The 16435-nt window shown below is 54.5% G+C and overlaps 2 protein-coding genes and 1 long non-coding RNA gene across 4 annotated transcripts in view; 1 reads left to right on the forward strand and 2 right to left on the reverse strand.

Annotated features, from left to right (window-relative positions):
- LOC112983858 (alpha-1,6-mannosyl-glycoprotein 4-beta-N-acetylglucosaminyltransferase-like) lies at positions 1–13748 on the reverse strand. 2 transcript variants are annotated; one of them, XM_026101235.2, is made up of 4 exons: positions 13217–13748; positions 2821–2958; positions 2322–2469; positions 1–1272 (listed from the first exon to the last, which is right to left on the reverse strand). In XM_026101235.2, exons 2-4 carry the CDS (start codon positions 2932–2934, stop codon positions 128–130), a joined length of 1407 nt encoding a protein of 468 aa, XP_025957020.2. In that variant the 5' UTR covers positions 2935–2958; positions 13217–13748; the 3' UTR covers positions 1–127. The 2 variants fall into 2 exon arrangements, with proteins under 2 accessions (XP_025957020.2, XP_025957019.2); XM_026101234.2 differs by lacking the exon at positions 13217–13748 and adding an exon at positions 8289–8901.
- Positions 8709–16359, forward strand: LOC135323769 (uncharacterized). Its single transcript, XR_010385295.1, has 2 exons — positions 8709–8817; positions 10598–16359. It is a non-coding gene; the product is annotated as an uncharacterized LOC135323769 (long non-coding RNA).
- Positions 14093–16435, reverse strand: part of TMEM183A (transmembrane protein 183A) — a 13910-nt gene continuing 11567 nt past the window's right edge. The window contains exons 6-8 of the mRNA XM_026101237.2: positions 16293–16373; positions 15471–15626; positions 14093–14409 (exon numbers count right to left, since the gene is read on the reverse strand). Coding sequence (XP_025957022.1) covers positions 14224–14409; positions 15471–15626; positions 16293–16373 — 423 coding nt within the window. The 3' untranslated portion in view covers positions 14093–14223. The remainder of the gene's footprint in view (positions 14410–15470; positions 15627–16292; positions 16374–16435) is intronic.

A 16435-nucleotide genomic window follows, 5' to 3' on the forward strand; every position in this document is an offset into this window, starting at 1 on the left:
TCAGCAGAAGGACTGAATAATTTAATTCCCCGTCAAAAAAAGGGACTGAGTAAAATAAAGCTCCTCTTAAAATAGTGCAAAATCCTTGCAAAGGCTCAGCCACCCCAGACGCCGGTCACAACCCCAGTCAGGTGCTTGACACTGTCCAGATGTCGATGCTCTGGATGATAAGCCACTCGCTCTGGCCCTGCGTCACCCGTATCCTCACGCACTCGACAGGGTGAGGCACCTCCTTCTCCAGACCCCGCCGCTCAAAGACCCCCTTTTTGAAGACGCCTGCAGCAGAGTAGACAGAGCAGTCCCGGCCACGGGGCCACCGCTGCCAGCCCAGCTCCAGCGTCCCTGCGTGCAGGAAGTCACTCTGGCGCTCCTTGGAGCCTGTGCGCACCCGGATGCGGGTGATGTGGGCCGGCTGCTGAAAGACGATGCAGAAGACGCTGCCGTCCGCTGGGGCTTTCCCCCAAAAATACCCCTCTGCTGTGCTGTAAGCCTTGAGGGGCTCATAGTTCTCAAAGACTGCTATGTCAGTGAACAAAGCCGCTGGCGGGTTGTCCGGCCGGTCCAAGGCATCGGCCTCAAAGTCGTCGTCCTCCAGCCGGTTGATGGTGCCCTGGAAGGAAGAGTAGAAGCCCATGTGTTGGAAGAGGGAGGGCTTGAAGCGGATGACATCGTTCTGGGTGAGCAGGAGGCGGAAGTGGCTCAGCAGCCAGTCGCATGGCATCTCCTGGTAGAAGAGGAGGAGGAAGCGAGCCAGGCGGGGAAGGTCACTGGAGTGGTAGAGCTTGCCAATGTAGCCCAGCTTGGAGAACTCAAGGGTGACCCAGTTGGAGCCTTCCCTGGAGGCCAGTGCCTTGCGGATGGCCGTGAGGAAGGACTTGGAGCACTGCACATCATCCTCAATCATCAGGTAGTAGGTGGAAAGGTTGGCGGCAAAGGCAAGGAGGAACGCATAATCCACATTCTGCTTGGACCTGAACCTTACCCGCTCTTCTGGGTCGTTGTAGTTCCTCTTTAGGCCATCCAGAGTGGGGTAAAACTCACGGGGAGCATGGATAAGCAGGAGCCGGCCCAGGAGGAGGTGGTGAGTAAACCTGCGGGCAATGTCAGCAGCCACTCGGGCGTTCCAGCCCGGGTCCATGTCGGCCAGGTGCACCACCACCACCATCTCCTGCAGCTCTTCCTCCGTTGACTGCTCAAAGATAGACTGCAACGTGGCCCGGAGGTAGTAGCCACGTGGCCGCCGCACCGATGCCAGTCCCACTGCCAGGAACTCTGCAAGGCGAAGAGAAGGGATTAGTGAGCTGAAAGGTGACCTGGGATGCATCAGGACGAGCTTGTCCTGCAAGCCACAAGCAGGGAGGCTCCAGAAAGCTCTCTGCATGGCCACCCTGCACAGTTAATGCCATTTCTGGGCACATGTCCAAGTCTGGCAGGTCCTTACTGAAGCCAAAGCCTCCAGCATGTCAGGAAATGCCCAAGACCCTGGACCAAAAGGTGGGGACAGGACACTGCAGGAGGCCAGGGGTTCCTAAGCAGCCTAAAAATGCAAAAGTTGGGGAAGGAACAGTGCAGCTCAGGCAGAGATGGCCCATGGGGCAAGGGATGGCTGCACATCCCGGGAGCATGCTGAAAATCCCAGCCGTCTCTGAACCTCGCGGAGGTGCAATCAGCCCGGGAAGCATATTTGTGCCGTCCCCATGGCCAGGCCATGACTGCATCTGCTCAGACTTGCTGTGGTTTCTCTCTCTCTGTGGGTCTGTGCAGCGCTTTGCACATGTCCAACCACTGGTTTAGGCATGGGCTCATGTGGGGCTGCCCTAAACTCCTTTCCAAGGTGTGTGCACCTTGGAATTCCTTTTTGTGCATCTGCCCAAGAGCTTGACCCACAACTCCCAGGCTGTGTGGTTGTCCTGGTGGTACAGCCCCACCACCTCCACCTCCCTACCAGAGAGCAGGAAACAGCCCCAGTGAGATGGGGACTCAGCCACCCTCGCTGTAGAGAGCTGAGAAACCTGAAACAGCTGCGGCCACCCCAGACCCAGGGCACAGAAGCAGAGACCAGGCTGACTTCCCTCCATCCCTCCATCTCCCCGTGCAGAGTAGCCAAGGCTGGCTGTGGGGGGCAGGAGCCACGCACAGAAGCATGGAGACACACAGGCCACCAGGTACGGGCAGGACCCCAAGCCCCAAAATGTCAGCAGCAGAGCCCTCCCCACCCCAGCAACAGCAGCTAATGGGGCAGGTCCTTGCTGGGACTTAGGACCACAGTGGGACAGATGAACCCAGAGCCCTGCCCAGTCCAGGGCCCCAAAGCCACTCACTCTTGTTGGATGGTGGAGAGCCGGCAAGTAGGTGGTAGGAGACGTTGTGAAGTGCAGAGAGGTTGTCCAGGTCCCGGAGGGCATGCAGGACCCTGTCTTGCTGCAGCGCCTGCAGGACCGCATCTGGGGCCAGGCCCCTGAGCTCCACCTGGACAGGAGCCACAGGCAGCCAGGTCAGACCCCAGGGCCCAACAGGCATCTGCGTGGGGTTAAGGGGGGACCAGGGCACATGGGGGAACCCCTGTCCTGCCCTCCCGGCTCCCAGACCGGGGCAGGCAACCCTAGGGAGGGGAGTGGGCAGAGCTGGGGCTTGGGAAGGATGTGGGGCCGGGGAGGGGGCAGAGGTGGGGATTTGGGGATGATGTGGGGCAGGGCAGGGAGCAGTGCTGGGGGTTGGTATCCACGTGGGGTTGGGAGGCTGAGCACAAGCTCCCAAGGGGACAAGGACACCCCAGCAGACAGGATGCCCCAGCAGGACAACGCTGGCGCAGAGACTCACCTCCGGAGGTTCCTTCAGGTCCTGCCCCCGCCAGCTGTCCGTGAGGAGGAAGAGGAGGAGGAGGAAGGAAGCTGCAAAGGCAGCCGTGAGGAAGCGCTTCAGCGAGCATCGCATAGCACCGGGCCAGCACGCCGGGGCCTGCGGGAGGAAGCGGCGCGTCAGGGCGCAGCACAGCCTGCACAAAACCAGACGGGCCACCGGAAAGGCACCTGGCTGCACCCCCAGCACGGCTCCCCCAGCCCAGAGCACCCAGGGGTGGGCACCCGCGGGGATCAGGAGGCACCTGGACACCATCCCCTTCGGGCAGGCAGGATTCCCCCCAGCGCTGGCCAGCAAAAAATCAGCACCAAGCACAAAATCAGCCCCACCTGCATCCACGGCCACGGTGACCATGAGCATCAGCAGCCCCATGGCCACGCTCTCCCCCAGCTCAGCCACATCCTTTGCTTTGTAGGACAAAAAAGCCATTCCCGGGAGGAGGCGTCACCTCTAAGGAACTCTCATTGCCCTTGAGATATTTTTTCCTGTAGCAGAGGTGTGGCAGGAGGCTAAAAGGCTCCTGTGTTAGCCTGGGGTTTTTCCATTACAAGTGTGGCCGCGACTGCCATGGGAGACCGGGTAATTGGAGAGCAAGCAGGTACCTGGCCCCGCGGGGCAGACGTGGCACGTGTATCCGAATTACTTACAGCACTTGGGCTTGTTTGGGTCAAAGCAGCCTTTGAACGCAAACACGCGGAGGAAGAGCTCTCCCAGGCTGTTTAAGGAAAAGCTGAGAAAGCTTCCAGGCTCGTTTCGGAGCCTCCCAATTATTTCCAGCAAAGTAGGGAAAGTGGAGGCTGGGGAGGCTCGGATATTCCCCAGCAGTCTGTACCCAGTGCCCCGAACAAAGGCAAGGCTTCACCTGGGGCTTCTTAAACACATTACTGCCCAAACTCCCCAGGGAATTTTAAGCCTCATTCAAAGCACTGACAGGTGAAAAAAATGCCTTTAAAGCAGAAAACAAGCAACTTCAGGCACCCAGTGACTTGCCCAACCCTGCTGCTGGGTAGCAGATGCTCCCAGCTCACCTGCATTCCTCAAAACACAAAGGCTGGGGCAGCACCACCCATTCCCACATCCTCACCCCAGAGCATGTGTCAGACCTTCATAATTTTAAGAAGAAAAACCTGTCCATCTGCCTGCCCAGAAACCCTGGGGGGTCATTAATATCCCAACGCACGGTACCTGGCCCCAGCCCAGGGCCCTAGGAGCAGGCACAGGAAGGCCCATCTCTGCAGCCAGAGACATCCCTGCCACACTGACCTCACCCAGCAGTGTCACTTGTTGCTCTGATAAGCAAATAAAACACATGTAGCTACTCTCTGAGCCTGCCTGGTTTCCTGGGGGGTTATGGCTCACAGCTGTTTGAATTGGTGGCTGCAAAAGTTTCACCTTTGCCTGTGCTTTCAGGAGTGCAACCCAAGTGGAGTCTCTGATGTCTACAAAGGGTTGTGCTCCGGCAGCAGCCTCTGTCTGAGCAGGGCACTGTGTCCCTCTCCCGCGCTCCCGTCCCTTAGGTCACGTCCTTGGGAGCTCATCCCTTGGGCAGATTTGGCTGACATCAGCCAAGGCTTCAGGTTACTGGGAAAGCAAGGCAGACAAACAGCCTGACCACAAAAGTTTCACTTCCTCCAGAGACTGGTTTGAAAAGACTGAGCACATTTTCTCACCTGATTCAGCTTCCACCGGGGTTTGGCTGAGCCACACAGTTAGCAAGACCTGTCTCAACCAAGAGCTGATTCCTGGGAGCTTGAACCCAGCAGACACCAGGGAAGGGAACACGGGTGCCACCACGCTGGCACAGCATCTGGGACCAAGCCGAGCTCTCCGATTACTTCAGAGCACTCGGGGTGGGAATGAGCTCTCAGAGGTGCTCGAAATCGAACCCAGGATCTCCTGAGCCCGGACCTCCACGTTCAAAGCCACGGAGCAAGCTGGGAATGGCGAGGCTTGGCACATCACCACTCGCTGGGTTTTCTCAGATTTACACTCCGTGTGGCCGAGGGCTTTCCTGGCTGATCGGAGGAGGTTTGGCTGCCAGGCAGCTGGTCCTGGATGTAAAACAAGGTGCTGCTAAGCAACCCCCAGCTCCTCACGAGCACCGTTTTTGTCAGTGGATCGGGAGCGCTGGGGCAGAGGGGAGCCCACGGGAAACGTGACGCCCTCCGAGCCCCGCTGCTAGCACAGCTCCTCGCTGCTAGGCGTTTCCCTGCTTTGAAGGTTTAACGGAGAACAACAGGTAACAGACACTGTCCGGTAATTGGCCCCCTAATCAGGTCTTTGTGCACCGAGGCACTGTTTACCCTGAGCAATTCTGTCTCCACGGTAAAATGAAGTGTCCCAACTAGATCGGCACAACTAGGGGCAATGCTGCAGCATGTCACAGGCACGTCACGCTCGCGGCACGTCCCCAGTGCAGCACGGGGCTCAGGCCCGGTCACGCTCGGGGCACCTCCACAGATCATCCCTTTCCCCGTTTCTTCCCCTCCTGCCTTCGGTTCATGCAATCTTCCCTGCAGCTTGGTGCTGCACAGCAAGTCCCCCAGAGCTGTGCCGTCGCAGGGACATTCGGCATGTGGCTGGGAGCTGCTGGCTGCCAAGAGCGGCTTGCCTGGAGCAAAACACGCTCCTCTGCTTTGTTAGGAGCCTCCCAGGCCAAACGGGCTCTGCAACGGCAGCAGTGACTCAGTCCCACAATGGAGTGGAAGGACGGGGAAATATGTGGCCTCGCTTACACTCCTCCTCACAGGCTTGAGCCTGACCTGTTGGATCACCCCTGCACCAGGGACAGACCAAACCCTGGGCTGAAAAGGTAATTTCATGTTGCTAAATAAAAATGTCTGGAGGTTTCCCAGACCTCAGGGGATTGATGGGAGCCCTGGAGACCCCCATCCCAGATAGAAAGGATTTCTTGGATAATGAGCCGCTCCCCAGGGGCAACAGAGCCCATCCATCTAACGATGCTAACGACTACGGTCTCAGCGCTCAGCCCACCATGCCCTCCGGTGCGGCCTGCCTGTACCCACCATGCAGCACTGCCTGCAGATCTTTTGGGACACTTTGGTCCCAAAACAGCGCAGCCATGGCAGGACCATTCAGTTACAGAGGCTGATGCCCACCGTCCGGCATGAGCACCCTCCACGTCCCGCCGTGGGCAGCCCCGGCAGCAGTAGCGTGGGCCCGGAGGCACACGGGGCAGCAAGCATCGCACTGCTGCCGCGCCGGGGGTGCTTTCCTCCTCCGAGCACCAGGTTAAGTGAAGAGGAGCCAGTCTGAGCTCCGGGGAGGGGAGACAAGCTGGGGCACTCAGGCAGGCTCAGCTCTCCTGGAGAAGGTGATGTTGGTGGCATGCCTTCCCCCAGCGCCCCGCTTGCCGCGAAGCTCTCGCGAGGGGTGCGAGGAGGGGTTGGATGCCTCCCTTGCGTGCAGAGCGGGAGGCGGCTCCCAGGCCCTTCCTCCAGGATGAGGGAGAGGTTGGGCTGTTTGCACTGAGAGCAGCGAGAACATCTGTTGGGAGGACGGAGCAACCAGGCCTCACCTTCCCCACCGTCAGCAGTGCCCGTCTGCACCGGGGGAAACTGAGGCACGGGGAAAGGTTGCGAGTTGCCCAGTGGTGTCAGGGCCCCTCACCACAAATTCCCCCTTCCTCCAAAGCTCCCTGAGCCAGCGGGGTCCCCGGGGGGATCCCGGCGGGGGGACACAGTCACGGCACAGCCCAGTACCAGGAATCACTGCTTGCTCAAGCAGAGGAAACGGAAGAAGCAAGGCAGCACCATTCCCGGGCCACACAAATCGTGGACACTTGGGACGGAGCAGTCCTGGATCCCAGCGTGGAGCAGCCTCACGCTGAGCCGACCCAGCGTCCTGCCCCGCTCTCCGTGCAACTCCCTGCTCAACGGGTCATCTCCCAGTTAGGAAGGAGTGAAAAAGCCATGTCCACCACAGGACACGAGGAGTCAAAGCTTTTGGGTTAATACACCCATTTCCCGCAGCCCCGCCATGCAGAGAGGCAGAGGAGCCTCAATGGGCAGCTGATAAAGGGACACTTGGGTCTGGCTTGGGTCCCTGCAGCTGATGCCCTGGGGACACCCCTTTCCTGGCAGCCTACCACAGTGCCCTCCCCCCCCAGGTCCCCGGGTGTTCCCTGGATCAGGGGCACCCCCTTCCCGAGCAGCACCTTCCCACGCCGCCGAGCAAGACGGCTCGTGCCTACCAAGACGGCAGGGACTTAGGTGGCACGTGGTGGCCCGGCATGCAGCTCGCTGGGGCCGGGTAACCTCGCCGCCTCGCCAGGGCGCTCAGCCCCGGCGGCTTCCCCAGATCAGCCGGGCTCCGGGCTCCGGTTTCCCGCTCGGCAAGTCCCACCCCGAGCCCTCACCTGCAGAGGAGGAGCGTCTGCCGTCGTCCTCTGCCCTGCACCGGGGAGAGCTTGCTGGGCCAGCTGGGCTGGGGACAGCCAGGTCACCCCACGTAGCATGGGGCAAAGGGCTGGCAGCCCCGAGCCCCAGTCCTGCTGCTGGGGTTGGGGCAGTCTCAGCCTCCCTCTAACCCCTGAACCAGATGCTGGCAGCATCCCGTCCATCCGCCACCTCCATCGTGATCCCCAGGGCATTTCTGGACCCTCAGGCAGGAGCAGACCCCCCCCCCCCCAGGGCTCTCACTTGGCCAACAGCACCCTGAACTCCCTTGCAAACCTGGTCCCTCGCATCCCACTGAGACTAAAATGTATTATGCGCTGAGCCAGGAGCCTGGGGATACAGAGCTGTTGCATCTTTTTTGCCGCCATTTATTTTCCAGCCCTTGCACTGAGCCTGAAGAAATCCCGACGGCTGTTGGGAGCCAGGATTACATCCCTCCTGGGGTCCCCGGCCAGGGCACAAGCCTGGGAGAGGGGAACCCGCCCTGCCGCTCCAACCAGGAGCCAACGCTCCCCCAGACCCTTCTGATGACGAAGCCCTTCTGCCCCACAGCCAAACGGGCTCTGCGGGGCCCTTCCTGCAGCCCAGTTTGCTCCTCGTTCCTGCACCCCACAAATCTCGCTTTCATCCCGGCAGCGCTGCAGCCGCCACTTCCCTCTTTCAGACCCGCAGCGGAAAAGGGAGGGCATTAGCAAAACGGCTCCGTGCAGCTGTGGTGAGCCCTGCTTCGCAGCCCGGATGGCGAAAGCACCCCCGAAAATTGCCTAACAAGACACCACATATCAGCAATGAACAACTTTAGTGCACCCAGCTCAGAGCTGGGCACATCTCCGAGTGACCTGTCTCCTCCTCACTGGCAATTCATCTGCAGCATGTGATGAGAGGGACGGATCCTTCCCAGCCCCCAGCATCCAGCACTGGCCTTCCTCTCCCTTCCCGTGCTGCCCATTCATCCACACGGAAATACATTCCCATTTTCCTCCTCTCTTGACCGGCCCAGACCCATCCTACCTTCGATAGGGCCCCGACGTCTTTTTTCAGGCTCCTTTGTCTAAAAATCGGCCTCAAAGCCTCCCAGGAGGTGCAGGCCGGGGCCCCAGCGCGACGTGCTCGGCCGGCTCAGCGCGCTTTCAGTTCAGCTTGGGCTGTGGCTCTCGGATGCCGTCGCGAGGACAGTGGGAGGTGCAGAAAGATAAGGCAGGGCAAGACGCAGGTGAGAAACCTGCAGCGCTAGGTACAGAGCAAAACAGCCTGCAGAGCTAGGAGCCCATAAACCTTTCTCTTTTCCAAGCTGTTTTATTTTAAGTCCTTGAATTCCTCTAATCTGCTCTTCCTTTCGTGGGATCCTGGTCCCTCTGTCCCATCCGGTCATGGGAAGCTCGGCAGAGATCCCGTTTCTGCCTCAAAGCAGGGACAAATGAGCTTCCAGCATTTGCACCCGGGCAAAGCCTAGAAGACGACCCGAGGGCCAAGAGGGAGCTGCGGAGGGGACAGCGGCAGCCCGGAGACGCGGGAAGGATCGGCCGTTGGATCGCACCCGGTACGGACGCGATGCTGGGTTCGGTGGGGAGAGGCTGGCGTGCGAGGCCTGTCCAAGTGACCAGCGATGGCTGCAGGACACCCTGTGATCCCGATCTCTGTGCAGGAAGGAGCTGTGGGCTGGTCCTTCCTGCCCGTACAGGAAAGAAAGGGAGGGGAAAAGGCAGAAACGTGGTGCCTACGGCAGCCCCGCCGCCTGCACTTGCTGCTGGGGCGCGCGTGGGGCCAAGGGCGGTGACGGCCGGGGGCCTTGGCGCAGCCCCGCCGGAGAAACGCAGCCTTTGGGGGACGTACGGCTGGTAACGCACGGGTGGTGCCACCATGGTGCTGTGCCGGAGCCACCAGAACCTCTCTTCTATCCCCAGATATCAGCGTGTCCCTGCCCTCCTGCACAAGGAGTGGAGGGAACGCCCCACGGCACCGGCGGGACCACGGCAGAGCCGGGAGGTAGATTGCGAACAGCAATTTTGGGGTTCCTGGGGAAGGAAGGAGTAAATGCCCAGGGGCTGGCAGGAGATTTTTGCTCCCTTTTCCCAGCCCCAGAAGAGGCTGGGCGTGCTGAAGGGCTGCGAGGCACCACTCACTGCCACCACCATCCCCCTGGGCTGCAGGGACACCGGAGGGAGGAAAAAGCAGAGCCTGGGAAAAGCTTGGAAGATCCCTTTTGGAAGGCCCCAAGGGGTAATGACCTCAGGGTGCACATCTAAGGCAGGATTTGGCCCTCTCCAGGCAAGTGAACCTTGCAGAACCAGGAGAGGACATCGCGGCCAGGATGCAGCCCTCAGTGTCCCTCATCACATGGGGCACAGCCCTTCTCCACCTGCAGAGATCCTGGGTCCTCTCACCCTCCCCACGCATCCCACAGACCAAACCGTAGCCTCACTCTATCCTGGCCCCAGCAAGGAAACCCAAACGCTGCTCTGGGTGCCAGGAAAAGATCCCTCCACCAGCCCCCGGCAAAGGCCACGGCACAGCCAGGTCCCCAGTGTTGGGAGCCACTTCCGAACCTCCCTCCGCCCTGAGGCCTGGCACGCTCTCTTGCTTTTTGCTCACCAAATTAATTTTTCTACCAGGGAAAGAGAGGAATCTGGGAATACATAGGGGTGGCTTAAAAGGGGCCAAAGAGTTTGTTTTCCTTGGAGTGAAAAAACAGCTCTCATTTTCCCCAGGTGCAAGGGCTGTTTTGAGGAGATGTGTGGGAGGGGAGAGGTGTGCACACAGATGTAGGTGCACATGCACACAGATGTGCGTACAGATGTGTGTACAGATGTGCACATGCCTTTCTAGGCATGCACCCAGTCTGGGGGTCAAGGAGGACTATTCCCTGCAGGTCAGACTGGAGGTGAGCACCAAGCATGGAAGAGGTCCCGGGGCTGGGCAGGGGGACCGACCCCCCTGAGGTACCTGCCACCCTCCCTGCACATCCAGCTGTCACCCTGCCCTGGCACAGCTCCGGTTTGACACCTGATCCCTGCCAAGGAGCAGGGCTTGGTGAGGACAGGACGGAGGCCAAGTCTCCCCCTTGACGGGGGATACGGGAGAGCAGAGCTAGATTAGGTTACGGCAGGCCCCAACTCCTCCATTATTCATGAGCCTGAGCAGGACAAAGCACGGATAAAACAGGGCCCCAAGGGCCAGGGAGAACACCGGGACTGAGGAAGCCACATTACCGCTCTGTGCCTCCTTTTTTGCACCACCTGGGACATCGGCTCCTTTTGGGCCACGCCGCGCTAGAACGGCAGTTACCATCCTTAAACAAAATTGCAACCTCTTCTCCCTAGAGCCCTAGCAGAGACCATGGCTCAGCCATGTTTGGTCAACCAGCGCGACAGGCAGTGGGATCAGCACCTCGAGAACACAGAAAAGGATGTTTTGGCAAGCAGGTTTCAAGACACTGGGCTTGGAGGAAAAAAAACCCGCACATTCGGGGCTGAAGAGTGGTTACGAGCAAACTGCAGCATTCCTATGCTGTGGATAAGGGAGCGCAGCAAAAACATGCTTCCCCAGAGCTACACGCATTGCTGAGCAGGGCCCAACATCTGCAGCCCAAGAGCATCACTGCTGTGAGTCACCCCGTGGCCCGAGGCCCTGTGGCTTCAGAGGAGAGGCGAAGAGCCCCCGCACACCCTGCAAGGGAGCCTGTGACTCACCTGGAGACGTTCACAGATGTCTGAATAAATAAAAGCAGCTTCTAAGCCCTTTCCTCACAGACACGCACAGAGGTCACGGACCTGACAGCGTGCAGAGCTCAGGAGCCACCACTTGAGTGATGAGCAAAATGGAGGGAATGTGATGTGAAGGGGCTCGGTTCTGCCTACAGACACCCCAGAGGCAAGATTTCAGGCACCGAGATGTGCATAAAGCTCTTGAGAGACTCACTGCAACATGATTTGTCTTAGCAAAAAAAATTAAGACTGGGAGCACAGAAATGGGAGCTTTTCAGACCACCTGTGCAGACCACAAAGCCCAAATCCCTACCGGCTCTGCTGCTCAGCAGCACAGCTCCGTCATTCAAGCCATCATAAGGCCTGCTACTTGCAGAAAGAGGTTAAAACTGCTTTTATACATTGGGATCCCTTGTGCCAGTTGTGTCTTCTTCCTGGAAGCAGTAATCAGTGAGCAGCAAATCCCAAACTAGCTGATTCATCACATCTTCCCTGACAGTTGGCTGCAACCTGCCCAGCAGCCTTGAAGCAGGCTGGCATGGAGGATGTCCCTCTTGGGTTACGGGGGCTCTGTCCAGAGTTAAAGATTTGAATTTCAAAGCACTCGCCTTCTGGTAGCGGGAAGCAACCCGTCCGTATCCCATGGTTATGCCCTGTGCTACCCTGTCTGGGAGAGCAAGCTACGAAGGGAGAGTGATGGGGCTGAAAGCTATCTGCCATCTGGACCAGCTACTGCTGGAGGGCTTTATCCCCGGAGCGCAAAGTGCATCCTGGATGCATCGTATGCTTGATTAAAATATATTCTTGATTTAACAGATGTTGGAAATGCACAGCCCCAAGATTTGTTCCGTATTTCCTTACGGAAGCAAGAGCAACACGCACGCCGCAGTTACCAGTCCCCACTCACCTGGGGCACCTCTCCGTAGGCAGCTCCTGCGCTAGGACAGAGCTTTAGACAAACGTTTGTCTGCTCCGTTGTCGTCCTCCTGCGGCCCAGCTCTGAGCTGGGGATCCAACCTCTCTGCCCCCACCCTCCATCCCATCAGGAGACATGGGAACAGCAAATCCACACTACAAGCAGTAATAAGCCAGGCATGCTGGGCAAGCACCATTTTCATGAAATGGAAGTGTTTCCCAGGGTAGAGGGCTTCCCTCCTCTAGGCAGTCACATACTGACTCCTCCAAAATCTTGAGAAAATGAATCACAGGGGCACCAAGCCCGTAACATACACACAAAGCGTAAACTACGGAGATCTGTCTCCTAACCTCAGGTTCTAGCAGTACTCTGCACACAAGTGTGGAAGGACTACCAGCAGGCAAGGGCACACAGCAAAAACCACCTTGAAGCATGTGCTTCAAAGCACCTCAGGTTCTGCAAATTCGGCTTTGATTGTACAGACAACCTCCCTAGGACCGCCTACACTACCAGCTGAGAAAGGATTCTCATTTAAGAAGAAAAACTTTGCAAACTGACCATTTTTTACTTATTAAAAAGGAGAAACTACCACATAACCACCGTGGACTTGTCGCTGCAAGTTCAGTGATACCTAATGACATTGCAAAGAAAAGTTTAATATTCACTTTTTGTCCCAAAACAGCTTCCCTTTTTGAAGGCATTTTATATACTTCTACTGCATGACACTTGGACAGAAAATTTCTAACCACAGCTTTTACACACAGCCCCAGCATGCAGACACCACCCTTCCTCTCCTGCACTGCAAGAGGAATGACCTTCATTATCACAGTTAAGACACAGGTTTCTTATCTTTACTTCGACTAGCTGGTTTCAAAACAATTTACGGGCCACCTTCAACGTGCACGTTCAGCAGCAAAGGGAAATAGCGAGCCAGGAGTTTTCCCAGATAAATTTGTTCAAAGTTAACATCACAGAGCGAATATCTAATGTAAATGCAAGCTTGGGGTAGATGTCCTTGGTGGTGATTTACATAGAGGTAAAGGCACATATAAGACAAACTCCTGGCAGGCAGCTACATGGGACACAGAGACAATGGAGTGTTTGTGTATTAGACTCAAACTGAGAAGGCAAAACTCCCTTTCCCTCCAGTCACCCTCTATTCCAGAAGTTTCAGTAACCACTATACATGGCCAACAGAAAAATGCTTAGTTATTCCTGCCTGAGACAAGATCTGGTATGAAATGGGACTGATAAGCTAATCCTTTATATCGACGAGCTGCAGAGCTCAGTATCTGGTTACTGTCGTCACTGTTACTCACCCGCACTCCAGCACGCCCTCTGCCCTGCTCTCCTCCATGAGACAGTCAGTAGCAAAAATGTTCGCTTGCTGAATTTCCAAGCCCAGTTCATTCTGGACACAACAGCACTGCACTTCTGACAGGCCCAGATTCAGCACCCCACTCCCGTCTTGAGCAACCAACCCAGAGCCACAGTGGTTTCAGAAGGCTTAGGGGGTTCTTCTTAATTTGTTCAGCTGAGAACTCATTGCTTCTGGGCTATTCAGCGTCAATAGGTCAACACTTCTCCATTGCTTGTACAGAAACAGACTCAAGTCCTTCATAACCGTTTCAATTATTTTAGTTTATCTCCTGCAACTCCTCTCCCCCCACTCTGTTTATCGTCTCTGAAAAGCACCTTTTGGTTTTAAAAGTTTAGATCTTCTTTTCAAAGGGAAACATCAGTGTGAGAACGTGGAATATCTTTACATTCAAAGCCCTTTCCCTTACAAATCCTCTTTGAAATAACTCCTTTGTTTGATCATTTATGCTTTTTTTTAAACTCACATCTGACTGTGAGTCAGTATTATTCTTGATCACTGCTGCTTTGCTTACTGCTTCTTGGACAATGGAATATCACACTGTGTTTGAACGCAATCATGCTGCAGTAAAACAAATATGGATTTTGTTTGTGAAACTGCTTCTGGTCATATTAAAGCTTCCTGCTTCTTCCTGAACAACAGAAAACAGGACCACTTTCATTAGCACCAAAAGGATTTTAAATGAACAGTTCCAGGGAGCTCCTTTCAAATCATAAAACGTGAATTTTACATAAAAGTGTGTTTACAAATTTTTTCCGCTTTACACTCAGCTCTGCCCATCACTGACCAGAAGTTATATACATACAGACTAGCTCAGTAGCTTCAACCACTTGCAAGGAGACTGCAGAATTTATTTAAGAAATAAAAATACGATTTCCTGGTTCCTAGAAATTCTCTTCAGCCTGCCAGATTCAGTCACCTGCCGGCTGCTGCAGACTCAGGAGAGCACTAAGCTTTTGGAGAAAAGGGGTACTGTGGGTGCCACCAATCCAGGAGCCGCACGCTATGCACTGGGTCCAACACCACCTGTACTCCTTGATCAAGGCGAGGTTTCTTGCCATTGCGAACAGGAGCATCCTGGAACACCAGGCGCACACGATGATGCCTCATGTCTGTACTCACATTGATGGTGAACTGCAAGAAAAAAAGACAAGGACGTGCTATAGGAGATGTATTTTCTGGAAATATCCAGTTGTTTCCAGATACTGTGATTATAGACTCTGATCACTGACACTGGATATCAAAGTTACTTCTTTTTGGTTAAGTCAACATTTAAAATACAGAACTGATAACTCCCTTTAGATAAGTTTTTCACTTACACAAAAAAGATTTAGATATAATTGCTGATTTTATTCACCTCAAAGGAGAAAATACCATTTCAAATCAAAGCAACAAATGAATGCAAGAATTTCAACTGATCTAAAAGTGAACTGTTAAGAACTCAAAGTTATACGCATCTAGAGTATTTCAGGTGCTGGCAGAGCTAAGCTCCAACTCCACAGCACTGGATCCAAACCAGTTCTCTTGGGCTGGCAACCCTGAGAAACAATGGAGAAGTGATCTTGGAAGCAAGAGGTTGTCAGAGGACTTTGGCATTCACTGCTCCACACTAAGGGAGGCCAGACCAAACCCTTCTTGGGCACAGGCCACATTTTAAACCCTGACAATTAAGGCCAACATGCTGCCCCATGCTTTACTGCTGCTCCTGCTGTGAGCACACCTGGTCTGCTATTTTCTGACACAATACTTCTTTCTGGAGCAACTTTGGGGAGCCGCCACTCCCAGTGAGTTTGTGGAAGTTGGTTCAAAAGCTGCTGTTTCTCCCAGCAATGAGGTAACATCGTCAAACTGGGACAAAAACACTGCAACACTATTCCCTGCTGGAGCATGGATAACTAACCACTCCCAGCCATAGCAAAACCTCAGCTTCTTGCAAATTCTCTACCTCATTGATATTTGCTTACATCAAATAGGAAAGAGCTGATGGATCTGCAGAACTAAACTGAGGAAATCCTCAGCAATGCCTCTGAGAATTAACTTGGAGATGCCCACAACTAGTTTGTTGATGCAACAGCATGCATAAAACCATATGGGACCATATTTACATAAAACCATAGGGACCAGAGGTCTCCTCTTCACCTCCTGCTAGAAACTCTAAGTACAAAGTTTGCCTACAAGTTTTTCCAAACACTTACCAAGGTAAACGTCATACCCATGACTATTGGCACAAATATGAAGTTAAACGTGGTGATCTGCAGTAGACAGCAATCCTGATCAGGGTTTGTATGGACTTCCTCATATTGAATGGGTGGCTGAAGACCTTTGCAACAGTTGCTCTTTAATCTGGGAGACTTGAAAGAAAGAGAGAAATTTATTTAGCTAAGTAGGAACCTATGAAGAATTTGGCTTCTTCTCCCTGGTGCTGACTAGCAGGTTCTCACTGAAGTCCCACACATTTTGGTAAACTATTTTATAAACAATGAAAAGCCATCACTCAGGAATGGGAATTTTCAGGACGATTTCTTTGGAGAGGAGAGCTGCCAGACTCTCAAGGTTGTCCTACACACCACACTTACCATGAGAGCCATTACTGGTGGTTTTCATTAGCACATGTCAGCTTTCTTCACTTCTAAGGGGAATCCTTCTGAAGTTAAGGCTAGAAGTTTCAGATTTAGGCCTGTATTTTGACCATGAAACTCAGAAAGTCTGGGTTTTGGTGGTAACAAGTAACAGTAACCTAAGGATTAGGTTATTTGGGGTGACAAATGATCCATGTATTAAAGTAGAGAGAGGATATCAAATGAGGAAATGAAAATGTAGGAATCTAAACACATCGGTAATATAGACTGAAAATTGAGTGTAGTCTCAAAATGTGCTTTATCATGGGATTCAAAGTTTCCATTCATCGTTTGAACTCAGAGGTGTCCTTTCTACCACCCAGAAAAATCGTTAGTGCTTAAAAAAAAAAAAGTCATAGCTGTTCTGTCTCTTCATTCACGACAGTTTAGCTTTCATACCTGCTTTTTGAACTTGAAATTGAATTCCCACATTGATTCTTGTCTGTTCCCTTCAATCTTTTTGCACCAGAAAAGCAGACACTGAGGTGGAAAAAAGAAACACAAAGTTATGAAACTCTTAGAGGCAACACTTTAAATAAGAT

This window comes from Dromaius novaehollandiae, chromosome 27 (genome assembly GCF_036370855.1).
Source record: "Dromaius novaehollandiae isolate bDroNov1 chromosome 27, bDroNov1.hap1, whole genome shotgun sequence".
Classification (NCBI taxonomy): Eukaryota; Metazoa; Chordata; class Aves; order Casuariiformes; family Dromaiidae; genus Dromaius; species Dromaius novaehollandiae.